This window comes from Lycorma delicatula, chromosome 5, assembly GCF_047948215.1.
Source record: "Lycorma delicatula isolate Av1 chromosome 5, ASM4794821v1, whole genome shotgun sequence".
NCBI lineage: Eukaryota > Metazoa > Arthropoda > Insecta > Hemiptera > Fulgoridae > Lycorma > Lycorma delicatula.
In genome coordinates this window covers 13,189,813-13,211,717 of record NC_134459.1, presented here as the reverse complement: position 1 = coordinate 13,211,717, position 21,905 = coordinate 13,189,813, and the positions used below count along the sequence as shown (strand labels likewise).

At 28.5% G+C, this 21,905-nt stretch overlaps 1 protein-coding gene across 9 annotated transcripts in view; it reads right to left on the bottom strand.

Moving 5' to 3' along the window:
• hth (Meis homeobox homothorax) overlaps positions 1–21,905 on the bottom strand; it is a 790,031-nt gene that overhangs the window by 641,083 nt on the left and 127,043 nt on the right. For all 9 annotated transcript variants that reach the window (XM_075365656.1, XM_075365663.1, XM_075365654.1 and 6 more), the window contains one exon: positions 2,967–3,017. In XM_075365656.1, the coding sequence (XP_075221771.1) occupies positions 2,967–3,017 (51 nt within the window). The remainder of the gene's footprint in view (positions 1–2,966; positions 3,018–21,905) is intronic.

Below are 21,905 nucleotides of genomic sequence, written 5' to 3'. Positions count from 1 at the left end.
GTAGTACGGCTCGTTTTCGGATCACAGAGTCATTTTCTGGTCGATGGATCAATAGATCGATAGTTGTTGAAGTCGATATTAGATTAGTTATGTGGTACTGGGTGGCTGTATAGCGACTGTGTGGGAGGCAGTGACAGTTCACTGGCACAGTGTATTTGCGTTAACCAAGCGTGTATAATGAGAATCAGTTGGTCACTTTACTAAATCTCTCTTTATCATTTATTTTATACCTCTCGCTTTTCCTGTTCCATCACCCTTCTCTATCTCTCTTAGCGACACAAACGCACAAGAATTCACTTACATTTCACTATTTTTTTACCCTCCAAAAACTAATCATCCGTTTTGGATAATCCATTACTGGTATGCGTTTTACTAACAAGTATTTTATATTCATTTGTTATTTGTCAGTTAATGAATGCTCGGTACAGGCTTTTGTACTTTGAATTATTCGACTGAAACAACCAAAATTTGTTAATCTAACCGGAGGTTAGTTTACTACCTGCGTATACGGGTTGCAGTTATAAATAAATCCGTAAATAATTGAATAATAAAATGGATAGATTTTTGTTATACTATATAAATATAATAAAATAAAAGATGATATTTCAGGTAAAATTAAGAATAAATGAAACAAACACCTAGCTCATAAACCGTTGGCATAAATAAAGAAGGGTGTTTTAAGTTCTAACACTTTCTGATGAATTCTAAAACACATGACAGGCTTATAATTATGAATATCTACACAATTATAAAAAGAAATCAAAATTTATAAAGATTAACAATTTTCATACATCATACTCCTAAAAAATGGATACCAATAAAAATCATTGTTTTTAATCTACGGAAACCATCAGTATATATCAGATGGTTTAACATGTCCTGTGGCACACAGTTCCAAGGATTGGTGTGTTTAATTCTTGGAAGAAAATTTTAGTTGCTACATACATAAATTTAAATCGAATGCAAAAATCATTGATTAACGCAAAATCTTGTCCGCTCCTATCTGATTAAACTGGAGTGGACCTTGATATTTTCTTTGGGCGGTAATGTTTGTTACATAATACGATTCTTTCGAGAAGGGATAATCTTTTTGGATCTTCTAGGTTCTCCATGACGAAGATGTTATAATTGCAGAACTAATGCTTCTTTGGCATTATCTGTTTTAGAGGAGGTGTTTTAAAGCCGATTAGAACTCTGTATTCTGTCCGGATACTTTACATGTTTAGCTTAACAGTTGAAATGTCGATCGGGTAAAATCAAGTTTACTAATCGATCTTAAAATACCATTGCAAATAAGTTTTTTTGGAAAAACACCATACATCAATTAATAGAAAAGCCCAGTTTGTTATGAAATCATATTTCAAATAATTTCTTTACATAATAAATCAAATTCGTCAAAATCTAACTTCTGAATATCTTTTTCTTTTTAAAACAAACGTAAAAAGATGTGAAGTATATAATATTTATTATTTAGTAGCTTTACTTTACTAACGCCGTAATTATTTTCCTGGAAAGTACTAATTTGTTATATAAAAATCAATTTAATGAGTTAAAATTATTTGAAATAAATTTTTCCGTAACAGAAGTACAAATATTTTTTTCTAGACGTTAAAATTACACTAAAAAATCATTATCTAGCACAATTAAAGAAATCATAATAACGGTTTTATTTTTTAAATTCATTAAACCAGAGAAATTATATCTAATTTCATTTCATCTTGTAGATTAAAAATTTAATTTCAAAATATTTATCGTTCAGAGTGAACAGTGGATTTATTTTGAAATTGTCCAATGTATCCGAAATATTTAATAAAATCCTGTTTTAAAAGTGGTAAATTATATAAAAATCAATTTAACAAATAAAAGCATTCTATCTCTATAAAGTTCATTAGTTCACGAAATTTCCTGTAAAATATATTTTTTGAAATAAACCTACTGATTTTTAACAATAACAAAGAAATTAACTGATGTGACCTAATCCAGAATAGAAATTTTTTTTATTTAGATTTCAAAAACTAAACTATCATTCAGTATTTTTAGTGAATTATAAATTGGTAACTGTAAATATCTAAGCTGCTCATAACAAAAATTATATGTAACAAAGGATTTTCATATAATCTGATAAAATCTTGTTTCCAACCCACATTTTATGAGATACGTATTAACCAATTCAAATTATTGTTTAGTAAGTCTTAATACGTACGGATAAGATAACAGAAAAGAAATTCGAATATCGTTACTTCATTACAGAACTCAATAGACATCTAAAAAAATAAGACCGCGAGTTTCTTCATTATTATTATTATTACCATTATTTATTTTTTATTACATAAAATACAATAAAAAACGGATTAAATGAAATGAAACGTATTTTCTATTTTATTCTTTTAGCCTAGAGTAAGTAAATTGTTCGTAAATAATGCAACGATGTAGTCTAACGCAGCAACCTAATCTAATATCGTTAGTAATGTACCCTAGTAATGCTTGATGGTTCGTTGATTTAGAAGTTTTTTTTCTACGTTTTATTACATCAACCAAGAGAAAGAAAGATAACATTATTGGTACTTTTCTTATTTATTTACAAGGACAAAAATGCAGCTAATTTTATCTCCCAACATTGTCTTTTCTTTGTATATATAAAATCTATCGATGTTGGGAAAAAATAGAATGCATTTATAAAAGAAAAAAAACTTCAGTAGTTTCAATACTAGTTATAAAACTGTGGGAAATTAATCTTATTCATATATTACAAATTTATTTCTAAAAATTACCTTATTTATAATAATAATAATTTTACCAAATCTACGTGGGAAATAGGTAAAAAATAAACAGAAATATTCTGTTGAAGAAAAACTACATGAAAACAGAAACCGATATGTGAATTTTTTTAATTTAAATTTACAAAGAATAATTACTTAAATTCTGAATTAAAAAGAGGTACTAATATAAAACAAAACAATACTTACCAAAGAATCCACCTCAGGATCGGCGATGTAGTAGGGTTTTTCCTGACGGATCTGTAAAATAAATTCAATAAATTAATTAAAATGATTTAATTAAACGCAATGATTAAAATTAAAATACATATATTTAAAGAAATACAAAATTCTAGTCAACCTTTTTTTCCTTCTTTTTTTACAAATATTCCTCTTAACATCTTGAACTACTAACTTTCTCATAACTGGTACTTAAAACTGGATTCATTTAGTCCGGCATCGTGGGTCATAATGAAAATCATAAATGAATAAAATAATTTAATTTTTCTGTACAAAATTATACGTTATAACAGGATAAACAATCTATTTTAAAAATAAATTTTCCGATTTTTTTTCTTTAATAAGTTAAAAACGTTTTAGTAATAGTAATATAATATTTAATCTAAAAAATATTGAGCCTTTTGCGCACGAGATAGCGTTAGCGTATTCTGGCAAAAGTCGAGGAAACCCGGTACTTAACCAGTCATGTTATCACCTAAACAACCATCAGCAGACAGTTTTAAACAGTTTGGAGAAAGCTGGCTACAAAAAGAAAGTCGACGACGTTTGGGTGCTACATGATCAGAATCAGAAAAATTTAACTCGATCAAATTTCTATCTTCGAATCTCAATTCAAACGTAACGAAATCGAGCCATTACTGAAGCGGCTGATCACTAGAGATGAAAAGTGGATTAACCTACGACAACAATGTGCGAAAAAGATCGCGATCGAAGCGTGGAGAAGATCCACAGTCTATGGAAAAGCTTACACTGACGACCAGGAAGGTTATACGTGACTTTAGTGGGATCGTAAGGGTATCGTGCACCCTAAACTGGCATCCGCCAGGCACAACGATAGACCTGTACTGTTGACAATTAGCCTATTTGTACCAAGCAATTCAAAAGAAATGGCCTGAACTGGTCAAGAGAAAGGGTCTAGTATTCCAGCCCGACAAAGCTAGACCGCAATCATCCTTTTTTTGTCTTTAGTCATTTGACTGGTTTGATGCAGCTCTCTAAGATTCCCTATCTACTGGCAGTCGTTTCATTTCGGTATACCCCCTACATCCTTCATCCCTAACAATTTGTTTTACATATTCCAAACGTTGTCAGCCTGCACAACTTTTCCCACCTACCTGTCCCTTCAATATCAAAGGGACTATTCCAGGACGCCATAATATTTCGCCTATATGTCTCTCTTTTTTACAATTTTCTTGGAGCACCTCAAAAAAGCAGCCGAACAAGAAAACCAAAACCAAAATTTCTTTCAAAAAGGCAGAATTTGTAACCAACCAAGATTCCCCCCAGGACCCAAAAAAATATGGAAAAATCAATAAGTAAAATTTAAATATACGTGGGACAAATAATAAATTAATGATTTAGATAAAGAATTGTTTGACTTCTTTAAAGCAAAAGAATGAAAGAATGAAGAACTCTTAGAAAACAAGTAAAGAAAATATACAGAAGAATAAGAAATGAATGCAAAATACTACTTCATGGTCCTCAGTCAGCAAACATACAAAAAAAAAATTAAAAAACTTACATGCTCAGATGATTTATCAGTTTCAGTCATGTGGGGTGGTAAAAGTTTCACTTATATATAAAGCTACGCTCCAAACATATACTTCCAAAAATGGTTTTCTGATGTTTGAATTAATTTTTGATGTAAGCAAATTGTATTTCTGACTGAAAACTTGTTTCGTGTGTGCTATTAGGCATTTTATACCGCTCCTGCTGATTCTACTTCCCAAATAACAAAATCCATCTTCAACGAACTGAGAAAACTTGGCCGAGAGGTTTTAATGCATCCACCGTATAGCCCGGATCTGGCATCGTCAGACTATCATTTCTTTCGGTCTGCAGAATTCACTGAATGGTTTCACTTAAGAATTCACTTAAATTAGTTTCAGAAGAGGCATATGAAAATCACGTGTCACAATATTTTGACCGAAAACCACAGACGTTGTATAGAGGTGAAATTATGATGTTGCCAGAAAAATGGCAGGTAATTGAAAAAATGGTGTACATGTGGTCTGATGTTATTTTCCAATAACCATAAATGTATTCTCAATTTTGCCCTCCAAAAGCTCAATACTTTTTAGACAATCTGATAGTTGTAAAAAAAAATCAACTTATTTTAAAATATGCTCTTAAAACATCAAAATTTATTCTAATTTGACTGGAACTATACAGCCATTTATAAGTAGATAATGTAAAAAATAAATAAATAAATAAATTAAAATTTACTTATCCACATTAAATTTTAATTTACTGATAATTAAAAAATTGGTAATCTATTATCAGTTTAATGAATTTGGTAATTTATAACTGTATACTGCTAAATTAAACGTTTTAATAAAAGCAATTCCACCGTTCCAGTTTAAACATAGCAATTTTTTCTCCCAAAATAACGTGATAGGCAGGTTTAAAATTTAATCTTATTTATGTATCCCTTTTAAAATAAATTTAACTATTAATTATAAATTGTTCTCGATACTTCTTAAACCGATGAAATAAGTTTTTTAATAAAAATATATTGGTCTATTCTCTAATTCGGTAATGAAATCCAAAAATCCAGTACCATTTTAAGCTGGATTAACACTATACAAGTATTTAATCCTAAGACTAGATAAATATTTACTATATCGATAGAAATCGAATAATTTAAAAGCTAAATTTCCTGAAGTCTGTACGTTTACTTCGGACGACTACGCAAAAAACCTTGTTTTGCGTTCTAATTACCAAATTGTACAAAGTGTTTTGTAATCGATACGTGGAGACTAGACTTCGGAAATATTAAGTACTTGGAGGCTTTGTTAATGAAACTACTTAAGTGTATGCATGTTAATAAAATATAATGAATTACTGTACGAGAATTCGTTTTTAGATAACAAAACAACCACAAACTGATCAGTATATTATCAATCCACAATAATTTAAAATAAATCTATAATATAAACTACAACATATATTTCTTTATATTTTGATGAGATTAACCGTGCAGATAAATCTAAATAAAATCTATTCCGTACTTCATACCTGGGTCTCAGATTACAACACAGAAGGCTCGATCGTAATCTGATACAGTCTTCCATTCCTACATACTACGTATTATAAATTATCTTACCGTAAAATAATTTCTCACCTGTTTAAATATGATACGGGTAAAAATTATCATAAGTAATAAAAATATAAATCTGTAACCAAAGACAATAAACTGGTAGTACGGATAAGTAAAAAAAAAAAAAATTTAATTTTACAATCGGGTTTAAGATAATTATACTTATTGTGGCGTAAAGTATGAAGTCTATAAACTAACAGCCCATAAAGACAATTTAAAAAAAATAAATAAATAAATAAAAGAAACACAAAACAATAAAAAAAAGTTAAGTATCCAGGTGCAATTAAGATTTAATTCATCTGAAACTAAAAGAGAGAAAAAAAGTAACAATAATTACTATTGCAATTAGAAACAACTTGGCATCATTCTTTCTTTTCAATTCTATTATAGCAATGAAAAGAAATATGCACTAATTGCCATATACACATGGGTAGACTGTAGTTAATTATTTATTTTTTAAATACACTTTATATATAAAGAATTATACTTATTTTAAACGAAGAGAAATCATGACTCAATTAATAGGTCAACACGCGCGCGCGCGAGGTTCATACTTCCATCATATTTAACGATTACATCTGTCTAAGAATACAAAATTTTTCACACCGAAATTCCCGGAGAGGAACTGAATAAAAAGATATAAATTTAAAACCCAATTTTTAAAATAATCAACTTCATTTTAATTTTGATTTTATTAATTAATTCAATAATAAATTACAAACATCCTCCTGGATTAAAGTGTATTTTCATTACTCAACACCAAAAATAATTTATAAAAATTTATCATCATTCTTACACAAGTCTATGTATAAATATCAGTTTAATAAGTAAAAATTTATACTATTTTTTTAATTTAAAAAAAAGTAATTTATCCTGCTAAAGAAACAATTTACAAATACGTATGGCTTCTACCATATAATGAATACAAAAATTTGTTACTTTTGTACCCATCATAAATAAAATGAAATTCCCTATTTAAAGATACAAAGTCGACGGGAAAAACGATGAACTATAATTATAAAGTAAATAACATTCTTTTTTTTATAAAAAAAAATTTGAATGGCAAAACTAAATGGTAATTTTTTTTTTTTTTAATAATAATATGATTGTAAATTTTTCTTTGAAATCTTCCAGGAAATATGAAAATTTGATAAATATGTATTACGGTAATATTCAAATTCGTACATACTTTTTGTTTTTGTCGACAGTTGTATAACACCATATAACGACAACGACACATTTTTCAGAAAATAAAACAAAAAGAAAAGTAATGTTCTATCAGTATTATTCTTTAAATAATATGTAAAAGGAATTTAATTCGAGCGATTGTAAGAAAACAGGATTTAACACCGAAGAATAATCTTAACTTGAAAGAGAAAAGATTTAACTGAAAAATAAAATTCCAACGGATTACAAATTCCAGAGGATGGAATAATTGTAAAATAACGGGTGAGACGAAAGAGAGAAACCGGGATTCGAGAAACGATGCGAAGATCGGAGAGATGACGGGATGATGCCATCTTTTGTTTGAAGCGGACCGTCCACATTCCAAGACACACAACAACAATATCAAGTTATAAATCTGGATATATATGTACTTTTCATTTTTCCATTATGAGAAAGATCATTTAGGATGTTAGAAGAAGAGGGAACTGTTTTGATGTTTGAAACGCAAGGCACGTCCTGTTAAACTCGTACAAGCATGAAATGACTGCTTCTCCTGTAACTAGGGCTCAAAGCCTCTCCACGTAAAGAAATGCCTCCTCCTTATCTGTTGTTTCACTACCATACTTCGTTTACACCCGACTGCTGGCTGTCAAACCACCAAACACTTTTTCAACTCTCATTCTAACCGATTTGTATTTATCATTTACTTTTTATTTTTTAATTTACTTACTTAAAAAATTTTAAAAATAAAAGTATATCACAAAATACATTTATTACTGAACAAATATTTCTTGTAAACATATTTTGCTGTTTTTATGATGACATTTGTAGTTTTTATTGTCATTTTAAATTACAGAAAAATATTTAACAACTTAAATCTAAGAAATTTAAACAACGAAAACCAATAAAAAATAAGTAAAGTAGAAAATAGAAATTACAAAAAAAAAAATCTAATAAAGAATTGTATACTTCACCAAATCATACACTACAAAATGAATAGGATAAAATTAACTGTAGGTATTAACTATAGTTAATGAGGCATAACACACACACACACACACACATATATATATATATATATATATATATATATATATATATATATACATACACACACACACACTCTCTCTCTGTGTGTGTGTGTGTGTGTATGTGTATCCTTTAAAGATGAGGCCAAACTCTCGGAAGTGATTCTACTTAACATACTGAAGAAAAAATGTCCAGTGAACGTAGGTCCGAAAAAGCATGTTTTTCTGTCTGTCTGCCATTTTGTGTTTTGTAAGAAAAAAAATATTTTTCAAGAACGGTTGGAAATAACGCAATAAAATTTTGTACTTTATTTTAAACAAACATTTTTTAATATGAAAAAAAATCGATTCTCTTTGTTGACTAATTTCAAAATGGCAGTAGTTTCAATTTTTCAATCTTAAATATCGTAGGAATTATTAGGTTTATCAAATTGTGTTGTATAATAAAAGTTATGAAGCATTCTTTTGTGAACAAAATGACACCTTCGTCGTAAAAATCTGACGACAAACAACAGAGTTATTGCAAAAAGTAGACCTAAACCTATATTGCGACCATCTTGTTTTTTTTATTATCGTGGTTTCTGATTAAAATTGCTAAAATTGCAATTTTAATCAGCAAATTTGATTTAGTTATCACGAGAATCACGGTAAATAAACTTTTCCAATAACTCCGTTGTTTGTCGTCTGATTTTTACGACTAAGGTGTCGTTTTGTTCACAACAAAAATGCTTCTAATTTTTATAATACAACACAATTTGATAAATGTTATAATTCCAAAGATATTTAAGATTGAAAAATTGAAACGACCGCCATTTTTAAATTTATCAAGAATATTCACCGGAATTTTCAAAATTTCTAAAGTACAAGTTCTGGTGAAACAAAATTACACAATTTTGAATATTATTTTCACTTAATTTCTCGTAAAAAATTTCTGAAGATCTTCCTCCAGTAGTGGTACCATGCATTTTTGATATCCAACCAAAAAATGTTGGATTCGAATCCAACCAGGGCTTGACATTTTTCATGCGCTATAAAATTTACCAATTATTAACTGACAAAAATTGGATGTTAACTTACATTTGTTTAGAAGATAAATAAATAAATAAAAAAAAAATAATAATTAAAACCTTAAACATGAAACGTAAAAAAAGTACGTTTTACCTATTGATATAGTAACAAGATACTAAATAAAAACTATCTGATTTTTTAAATTGCCATACAAAGGACAAAAAAGATGGAATTGTATATAAATAATATGTTTGCAGGAGAGGAGGGGAGAAGCACACAATCTGTATTAGTAATAAGGGGCGTATTGTAAAAGAAGAGGGATAGGTGAATGTAACGGTATACACTATATATATATATATATATATATATAATACAAAAATACAATTGTTAATGGTGACAACTGTAAGGATATTCGTGATTTACCCTACAATAATAAACACAACATGTTTTAAAATTGAAAATTTTACTGCATTTATTGTACATTTGCTTTTATTATTATTTTACAATACGTTTTAGATATACAAAAAAAACTTTTTCTTGTATTTAAAAAAAAAATTAGAAAACTAAACACAAATAGAACTGGGGGAAATGAAGGTGATTTTCCAAGTGGTTATAAATCATTCATTTCCATGTTTATAAACATATAATATAACATTTCATTTTAAACATAATAATCCAAATACATAATTAATCAAAATTTACGGCTATTGAAATATAAATGCTTACAATTCTAGTACGTACATCTCTTAATTTTTCTGTTTAGCCTCCGGAACCACCGTGAGGTATTATTTCAGAGGATGATGTGTATGAATGTAAATGATGTGTAGTCTTGTACAGTCTCAGGTCGACCGTTCCTGAGACGTGTGGTTAATTTAAAACCAACCACCAAACACCGGTATCCACGATTTAGTATTCAGATCCGAATAAAAGTGCATTTACTAAGCTTTGAACCTTAGAACTCTCGACTTTGAAATCAGCCGATTTGCGATGACGAGTTCACCACTAGACCGACCCGGTGGGTTTCTAATACGTATAACACAAATGATTTAAATGAACTTCAAATAAAGATATATCCTCCCAAAAAAAAAATATTATTTTTATGAACTTAAAATAGGGGTAGTCAAATACTAAACTTCGGTTTTGCCTTTCAGAATTATGTCTGAGGTATGTAAACCTAACATGAAACAAAAATTAATTAAATCGTAACTTAAAAATAAAATATAGCTGTAAAATTATGTAAAACATATTTTCCAATCGTATTTCTTTTTTGAAAATCAGAGATACTCTTCTCTTTTAAGTTTATTATTTTCCTTTAATCAGGAATTGGCTTCTACTAAGTTATAAAAATAAAAAAATCAACATTAAATAACTTTAATACTTTTTTCTACAAAACTAATATATACATCATGATTATACACATTAAACTATATCAGGAAATTAAAAATTGAATCAAGGTTTTTGAAAATGAACTGTTAGCGTAATTACAACAAAGTAACGAATTGTTACGAATACAAATGTATTGAATTGTATTCAATACAATTCGTACTCGAAACAGAACAAAATAAAAAATAAATAAATTTTCAATAAAGTGGGTTTTCAATAACTTTACGTTTAGTAAGCTTTTATTAACATCCGTTTTCATATCTTGCGGTTTTTATTATAGGTCGGTTGTAATAACTAGCATATACATTCCATTCTATATCTGATTATTTATTAAACATTACATTTTAACGTGAAAAATACATTAATGTATTAATGAAAATTACATACAACTGAAATTGTTAAAAAACTGAATAGATCGAAAAGCGTTTTAGTAACAAGAAGAATATGAAAGAAAAAAAAAACAATACAAATTGGAAACAAGTGGTAATCGTATAAACTAAAATACAATACCCGTGAATAACAAACATAATTGAAGTCATTTACATTGTAATATTTTATTAACACGCTCGTAAATGGCACGATGAGAAACGACTTCGTTATTGAAATTTCGTTTACAAAAGTGGTAGAAGAAAGAGAGAAAAAAAGAATGAAGAGGGTGTTACTGTACAAAACGTGACGTTTCCTAGAATTCTTGAGGGTGTATGGGTGTGGTAAGGGATGAAGACAAAAATAGACCGTTACAAAAACCAGAAGAAACGTACCTAATATATATAAAAAAAAAACACACACACACAAACAGAGAGAGAGAGAGAGAAAGTAAGAGTGTGTGTGAGAGAGAATGAGTGATAGGTACTAAACTACTAACTCAGAAGAGGCAAGCATCCGATTTAAAACATTGTAGAGGAAATGTTTTAGGACCTTTATTGCTAGAAGAGACTTCAAAATAAATCCAAGACCATGAAAAAATTAAAACAAAATAAATGACTTAAAATGTCTCCATAATTTTGTTTTACAATAAAAAAAATATTCAGCATTACAACATCTGTCACCATAATTTATATAACATCTGAAAGAAAGGTAGTGTTGTTTTCGGCTACGAGGAATCAGAAAACGATAGTTGGTTTATGGTTTTAAAAATATAAAATAAAACAATTAGAACAATATCTCAAAATTTCTTCAACTACTTTAAATGCAGCGCAAAAATCAAACTAAAATCTGTCGAAAGCAATGAAAAAATATTAATATTACAAATCTGCTTATACTGATCCTCAAAACAGTGTGAAATATTTCTGATTCAAAAATGAAAATCGTAGCGTTCTATCACCGGCAAAACTTTATACACAATCGTGTTCTTTGTAAATCTACGCGTTATCACAAGGTTAGTATCAATCTTTCCGCTTGCTTATCACTTTTAAAGTTATCAAACTCAACTTGAGAAAATTAATATTTTCATTTTCCCCCGAACTATCCATAATGTATGTAGAATTGTTATAGTTAATACACATTTTACTGCTTATTTATACTATACCGACGATGTCTCTAACATTTTTTAGTTAAATCCTTTCTTTTATAAAGTATAAAAGGGAACGTACTTGTAGATAGGATTCATACAGCACGATTTTGACATAATTCAAATTATTCTGAAAATGATCACTCGCATTAACAACAAAATAGTTAACTTTTACACATTTAATTTTTAAAAAATTATCCAAAAATAATTTTGTTTATACTTACATAAATCACATTAAACTTTTATGGAATCAATTTACAAAATTAAAGTATTAGATTTGTGCTGTTAAGAAAATAACAATTATAAATCAAATAGTTTTATGTCCGTTAATCACTTTTAATTTTATTTTACTCCAAAGAATATATATTTTTAAACTTTATTTAACTACCTCGTATGTATGTATTTAAACCAGCTAGTTACATTTTATATCAAACATTTATTAAAATAAAATAAATAATCATTAAAAGGCAATTTTTTGAACAGTTTCATTTGTTAACATTCCGATGATAAAATTATAATGATAATTTCATTTTACCTTCAACAAATATATTTCTCTTTAAAATAAGTACCTCTACTAGCGGCGACGAATGTCACTAACTAAAGTAATGTAATTTAACAACTTACAAAGAATGACTTTCGCTCGTACGGTCGGCACACTGGTGTAGCCGCGAGGCTTAACGCACCAGGTACCGAATTAACCGGGCAATCGAGTTCGAGACCGAGTCAGACCCAGTTAACATTTCAAATATTTTTAATTGAGACCATTCTTTGGGGTGGGGGTGCGATTTAAAAAAAAATGTTTTTGCGCAAATGTTTTTATGTTTTAATTGTAAACAAATTTGCCTAAAAAAATATGACCTTAATTAGGTGAAATCTCGAGGGTGACCTCGCTCTGCAGCCTCATTCCCTGGGACCTTTTAAGTTGAAAATTTAATAGCATCAATGCCCCCATATATAGAAGTAATCTGACCAAGTCTGGTCAAAATCGATCCAGTAGTTCTGCAGTTACAAGGTGATTTAGATGGCGACACCAAACACACCCACGTACATATGAACATCCGGAAAATGTTCATTCGATTTTAGGTTCTTTAGGTGTCAAAATGTCAAGATCAGGTAAAAACCACATATGCCCAAACCGTACCGATTACAGTACTTTTTCTCTAGATCTATAGTTCTGCTACAACGCTATCTAGACGGGAAAGTAAAAAGGTGTAATTCTATTAAAATCAGACCATTTATTATAAATTATCGTAAAAAAAAACTCTTTAATCAGGATTATAAATTGTAATATAATGGGGAAATTACATGTACAGTTTGTTACATCTGCTCATATGCGGTAAATTAATATTTACCGCATCAGATATTCAAGTTGTGGAACATATCCACATATATATTTACTATTATTGGGAGAAGAGACAATTAAGAGCCGAGAAAACTAAAATAAACCGTATGCATAAAAAAAATTACATAAATCTAAACACGATACAAATGTAATCTTTATAAATTAAATTTATCACCGAACTAAATAATTCATTAAATCAAGAAGATGTAAGAAGAAATTTTATTATTAATGATAGTTACACACATGAATAAAAGGAATAACATTTAAGATTGTACTTAAAGATAAAAAGAGGTTTAAAAAGAGATGAGTTTTCAGAAGATAACAGTAAAAGAACCAACGACTAACAAATGGCACGGGACAAAAAAAAAGAGATGGAACGCGTTGCAACCGGCTTAATTGGTCAAATGTGAGTCGAGGCGAAATGTGTTTGTTATATAGTGTGTTCTGCTGGCTTGGTGGCAAAAGCTGGTCCTCGATATATACTACCCGTACAGCTTCAGACAAAATGATGTGTTGATTTACAGCCAAAGAAATGAAAAGCAGTAGACAACGGGCTAGCCTTCTCTGTTAAAATTGACGGTCGAAATACACACACACACACACACATTCCATTAATAGTTTGCTCCGCTCAGTACAATTTAAAAACTACATTAACTAGTAATCCGCCTACCTTCTAATCACACATGCACGCGCGCGCACAAATAACATAAACACGCATACACCTTGTCGATCCATCCCCATCTCCTCAATCAGTTAGTAAGTTATTCGCGTGTTAAAAGTTGTGTTCGTTACGTTCCGATGTGCGTGTATAAGTGCGTTCCTTTTTTGTTTCTATATGTTATGTGCACGAGTGAATTTTAAAATACCAAATAAAATTCCACGTTCCAATTAAACATATTCACACGTACATTAAAATCAAAAACAAATATAAAATATACGATACCACTTAATATTATATTTTTATGAAAATAAAAATTACAGAATTTATTTACGAATTAAATATATCCTGGCTACTAATATTTCTTTAAAAAAAAGAAAGAAAAAGTATACTGACAGGTTATAATAATCTAATTTCAAATATCATTTTAACTGTATGTCAGTATACCTCAGAATGTTTATTAACATAAAAAAAGTCATGGACACGAATACCTAAAATAATTGAAACAAAGAGAAAGAGTAATCGAATTCCCACCTCTGAAAGGTTGAGGGGTTGAGATCAGTATTTTAAAGACGAGAAATATTTTTAGGTAAATAATATTTTAACAATAACTTCTGTAGAAATGATGAATTCGAAACAGAACGTAAAATATTTTATTTGCTTATTAATGATTTACTTATTACTTTTTTATTTTAATACAACAGAAAAGTGTATATTAATTTGTTGCTTTACATCGAATTAAGTTATATCTACAAGAAATACTAAATAAAGTTGCTTTCTCTGGGAATAATGATGTTCAATATACATAATTCAAACCTGACAGTGGGCATAGAACGTTTACGTGTAAAAATATACTAGGCAGAGAAGAACCCAATAGGAAACCGTTTCACTTCTCTCACTTACCTCAACAAGCTGGGTATGGAATTTTATTTTTCTTGAGAATTTACAGGAATATTCTTTTTTTCATTACGGGGCATGACAACTATTACTATTATAGCACTCAACGTATTACAATTACAACGAAAATAACGTTTGTGTTAATTAAGTGCCATGAAGATTAGATTACATGTATTAAATAAAATGTATAATAAAATTGCAGTAAAAAACGAAAATTTTTAGAAACTTTTTACGGTAGCTATAACTATCCATTCAGAATAAAATAAGACAAGAAAACAATTACGAGTAGAACCAAAGGTCGATTTTGGGATATTTAAATGGAAGTTTATAATTTTTTTCATTTTTTAATTAAAGAAAGCAAGATAAAATTGATATTACAAATAAATAAATTATGAAACCATTTAAAACACCGTTTCTAAAAATAAACAAAAAAGCGGTAGATATTGAATTCTTGAACGTCAAAACACGAAAAGATAAAATCATGAGGAAAAACTTTGATAAATTATTTACAATTTCTTGTTTAAATTATGTTTTAAATAATTAATATCAAAAACAAAACATTTAAAGAATTTATAAAACGGTATTTTTCGCTTCTGACGAAAAAACAATACATTTTGCAACGGCAGACATTTGATACACGGAATAAAACATACAGGTATTAAAATTACAATAAATTAAAGCATTTCTTACGAGCGAATTGACGAGATGTTATAAAAGGTAATCTTCCATTTAATTTATGGCGTCGAGCGATAATAACTGTCTTCAAATATTCCAAGGCTGTCAGCAGATGTCATTAAGTTCACTCCTATGGTAAGTGCAGGCCGCGCCGCATGGCGCGCTGTTATAATCTGACCAATCTTCCCTTCCTAGCTTAACGTTACGTCTCATTAGACGGATTTTTCTCCAATTACGATTGTTATACACATTACTATTATTATTATTCTTTTACTTCTCTTAATAATTATCATTAGAATAGTAATAACAATAGTAATAGTAATAATAATAATCCTTTTCTTTAAATGTTTTAATAACTACGATTTTACCGACCGTAGCAAACTGTACGTGAAGAAAACATGTTATTCTAGGACGACCTGTCACATCTTAAATTTATTAATAGAATAATAATTTATTTTTTTTTACCTATTTTTTTTTTTTTTGTTTTTGTAAAGAAAATGGAGAATTATTTATTAAATCATGATAAAAAAAATTTACAATGTGGAAAAATATGAAAAGAAGACTTGTTTGTAAATAATATCTCAATTAGTTTAACAACAACTAAATTTGATAAGAAAAATAACAGTTATCGAAGTGTTAACATTGATTTTATCCCAAAATAAAGAGCATAAATTAATTGTTTACGTAATTGTATTAAATTGAGATCTAAAGAATAAAAGTATTATTTTACGAGTAAACAAAAAAAAAACGAGTCAATCTCCAAATTTCGAGCAATTTTTCCTACGATTCAAATAAACAAAAAAATGAAAAGCTTAAATTACTACATAAAATTTTGTTAAATCCGTTCGGTTATTGGATTTTATCTTCGGAAAACATTAAAAGGAAACGCGAATTACCACAATTTTTAAATATTCAGAGATCTGACACAATAAAAACGTTAATTAATGTACAACTAATAAATTGATTTTTATTAATTATAATTTAATAAAACTTATTATTTAATCTCATATCGGTAATAGAAAAAAGGAAAACAAAATAAAAATTGAATATAAAAACTTATAACAACAAAAAATGGCGGTTTCTTTCCTTCTAAATTTTTATTTTAGAAAATTTACTATGCACAGCAGGATGAAATAAAATACAAGGAATGTAATCTAACGGTTGAGATATGATCATCAAGGATACGATTTTAATTTATTTCTGTTCGGGGGAGTTTATTTCAGTTTGAAGCGGCACTAGAGGCTTACAGGCTTAGGGAAGCAGAACGGGAGAAATACAGGGTAAAGAGAAGACAGTGATGAAGAAGCGGGGAAGAAGACAGGGATTAGGGGCGTCTGGCGGAACACGGGGATTTAGCACCCTAAGAAATAGATTTGGTCCTTTTCCCACCTAGAACGAGCACGGCAACGTCTTCGCTTTAATCATAATGGCAGACACGTCCGTCTGGCACCGACGAGAAATCTGTTGTCGTAACCTATGAGAACACATGCATAGTATGTAAAGTGAAAAAAAAAACGAAAAAGAGAAATAGCTAGTGCGATAGTAAGAGTGGGGGGAAGTGACTGAGAGCAAACGTAATTTGCTACAAATGTTATCTCTCGTTCCTTAAAATGAATATGTTATCGACATCATTTTTACTTAACAGGACCAAAATGTATATACCTACGCGCAATTTACATACATTCATTTTAATAAACCTAAACGAAAATGCGAATGAATAGATACAAATGAAGGTATATGAACACCCAAATAAATTATACGTCTATTTATTTTTATTTTCGACCGCCTAAAGTAGATAATATAAAAATTTAAACTATCAACAAAACGGCAAACAAGATACTTAGTTCCAAAACCCTCAAAATTTTTATTTTTATTAATACCTAATAATGATTTTTTCACCTAAATTATCTAGATATTAATGAACATGGATAATAACCGGTATAAGTAAAACGTTATTAAAATACAACTATACCTGAAATCAAACGAGTAAATTTCAAAATGTTCTGTTCGTAATGCACCTCTACATTTATCTTCTAAGTTCTAAATAGAAATGTTTAACAATTCAACTATAAACGCGAAAAATTATAACAAAAAATAGTTCATATTAACTAAAAAAAAAATAATACAATAAAATACTTTCTTTATAAATTAAGAAACCATTCCTAAACACATGGTTTCTTTTTTTTCTTGAAGAATTTAGTTATTTCTTTACCGACTGCTGTTCCTTTTAATTTACTTATAGATAAAAATACAATCTTAATTAATTTACAACCTATTTTTAATATACCTTCAATATAGGTAAGAGTAGGTAAAATTTCTACAATTTCGGCTCTTATAATATTAAATAAAGAAAGATGGTAAGGTAAAATAATTACCATTTCAAATTTTAATTTCATTTTTTTCAACATCTACGGGCTTTAATTCAAAGATACCATAATTTTTATTAAAAAAAAGATCACAAGCATGGATTTGTATGTTACAACATATATACATACAACTGTATATGAATATGTACTACAATACATATTATTCAATTGCAATCATGAAATTTGGTCTAGGATCTTGTGTGGAACTAACCGGGATCGGTCGAGTGGTGAACGCATTTTCCAAAAATCAGGTGAATTGGAAGTCGAGAGTTCCAGCATTCAAGTCCTAGTAAAGGCAGTTACTTTTACACGGATTTGAATACTACATCGTCGATACCGATGTTCTTTGGTGGTTGGGTTTCAATTAACCACATATCTCAGGAATGGTCGAACTGAGACTGTACAAGACTACACTCATACATATCATCCTTTGAACTAATACCTGAACGGTATTTCTCGGAGGCTAAACACGAAAAAATAAGAAAAATAAAGGGTCTTGTACGGTTCAAAACTGATTCCGTTAAATCTTTGGGAAAAATTAAATAAGAAACGAGGTATTTTAGATCATATAGGAAGGGGTTAGAATATATGAAAATCTGTAATCTTTTATGAATTTCTTAGTATTAAAAATTCTGAAAAAACTTTCTTTTATCATCTAAAAGTAGTGTTATACAAAGTATTAATAATAAATGAACTTTTAGCGCTTTCGGCTATTCATGCTATCATCATGAATATGTTGATTACAACATATAAGTTGTCTGCGTCAAAATATTTAAAATAAATTATAAATAAAATAAAAAGTCTTATAAACTTAATCTAATAAATATACCTACACCAAAAAAATATTCTGTATTAATTAGAAAATTTAAATTTATATTTAAATTATAAAACGTATTAATTATTATTTATTTTAATTTTATAATTTCCCACATAAAACGTTGTTTTTTAAAAATTAATTCATAATTAATTTATTACTGTTAAATATTGATGATCTACATAGCATTATTTTTTCAAATTTATAATTTTTGAATTATTATATCAGCTTTTTACAACTTTTAGTCAAACAATTTTATTTCAATTGTTTTCTATATAAGGTGTTGGTAGGCTTGGTACTTTTATTTAATTTTCAATTCTTAACATATTGACTAAGAAAAAGGCGCTGGCCTGTGGTCCGCCGAGAAAATTGTTATATGGTTTATGTATTTCATTATACATGATTTTGTTAAATGTTCTTGCCATTTGTAACTACGTAACGTTCATGAATTTAACGTAGTAACAACAAAAACTTTTACAACGAAAAGCTACAAAATCCTGAAATTTTTTAGCTATTTCTCGAGTTGTAATTTTTTAACAGAGCTCTAACCCCAATGTTTTCCTTTTTTAACCCCAAAACACAAATATAATTTTAGATAAATCGTTCTTATAATGAAGTATGAATCGTTCGTGCGTTGCGCGAAGCTGCCAGGCACACCACGTGGTCCGCTCTGCGCCAATAGCATCTAAATAAAAATGTGACCACATACTCGAACATCAAACAAACAAAAACCCACACACCATCCTTTTTTATGAGAGAGAAACACTTTAACAATTTTTAAATATAGCATATCTACTGGAATATCCTAAATATATATATATATATATATATTTTACGATACAGTTGAAAAGAATAATTAATAAGATGCGTTTAACTAATCGATTAAAAACATCTAAAATAAAGGCTATTTTCAACTTTGTCAACAAAGTTAAATTTTAAAAGCCTTTGGAGATGTTCAGCAACATTATTGCGAGCTTTTTAGCCAAATTAAACGTGATCATAACATTTGTTTCAAGTGCCAACGTTTGTAACTAATTTTATTCGTAAAAAATACGATAAATGAACAACGTTATTACATGGAAGCAACGAAGAATCTTTTCCACTATATTTCCAAGGCTAAAACACATTCAAGAGTGCACTTGTGTTCGAATGTTATTATTTTAAATATTATTATTACTATTACAATAAGTAATAGTTACTTAGTCTAATAGCACGGTGACTACACAAACATAAAGCAAGTAGTGTTTAAATTCCACTAGCCTATAAGAACACATTTAATTTCGTTCCACAAAATGAGTTTAATTTTTTTCTTCTACTTTTTCTTATTTATTCTTTTTGTTTTAAACGGGATAATTAAGGATCCAATTACTTTTGAAACAGAGTGTACTTATAAAAAGTATAATAGTAATAATAATAATAATACAGTCACATGTCTAAAGTAATATTAAAAAACACACGCATACACGCACTCACGAACAGCAACACAGTTTATAATATATACGACTGCGCTACAAACACACGAATATGAACAAGCGTAAGAAAGAATAACGGTTGACAGAAATAGACGCCTCCACGGACTTCATGGTACAGTATAGTAAATAATACCTCGAAGGCGCAAAGTTACCCTTCAGTACCAGCACATAGTGTTGAATGATATTCGAGCTACATATTATCAACACCTACACATAACATGGCATCGTTAACATTCATTTTTTTTTTTTTTTTAATTTTATCACTTTTTTTAACGGATTACTTACGACAACAGACATCGTCATAATTTTTTTTTTTTTTAAATTAATAAAATAATAATTAAATTAAAAATTTTTAACTAAAAACCCAAATCTTCCCTGGAACCTTTTTTTTATTTTATTAGAAAAAAGTAAAAATTAAAAATAATTTTGGCCAACTTATTAATAGCAATCATATCTTTTTACATTAATATGAATTTTTAGAAAACCTTCTGCTTAACCAAAATAATCCAGGTACACAATTTATTTATCAATCATAATAGCAAATGTAATGAAATTAAAAACAAACTAATAATTAAAATTAAATAATTTTAATGGGAAAAAATTCCCATTAATATTATATACATTTTTATATTATTCTTAATATTGTATATAGAATTTTTTATGTGTTTATATTTATAATTTATATATATATATATATATATATATATAATTTACAACTCATAAATAATTACATTAAGTAGTATTTGAGAAAGGAAGGGATGGTAAATGAGGTAGAGGAAGACCGAAAGTAAAATGAAAATAGGATATTTTATCATTGGTGAAAAGAGAGGAAAATTTATGTATGAATCTATAAAATAAACAAGAACTTCATCACATCGCACTCCACACTTCGCGAAACTAGTATCATGGCTTCCCGAAAACATTATATCGAGAAACATACCAGTAGTAAGGTAGATAATAGTTTCCGCTTTAATATTAATAAGAATATTTAATTATATTACGGGCTTCAACCCAGAATAAAATTACAGAAAAGTAACAGTCTCCAAACCGTTCCTAAATTGATAAACAAAAGAAATTTCTGGCTAGAAATTTAAATTAATCGTAAAAAATGTACTAGGATTATATTTTTGACCATTTTCAAACTATCGGCTTAATATAATATGAATTTTTTTTCTAAATAAGGTGTTGGTAAGCTGATACATCAATTTTCTTCGTATCACGTACGTAATATATACATATTTGCGACTCTAAAAATAAATTATAATTTTTTTTTTCTAAGTTTTAATACTTTTATTTTCCATTTGAAAGTATTTTTTCCTAAATAAGACATCAGAATTAAAATAGTAATAATTAAGTATTAGGATATAGTAATTTTACCTTATTGAACTGTCAGTCCAGAAATAGGCTTTTTTTTTACAGCCACCGGATAATAAAGAAAATGACTCTTATAAAGAGACAAATAAACCCAAGAGACATAAACGGGATTTTC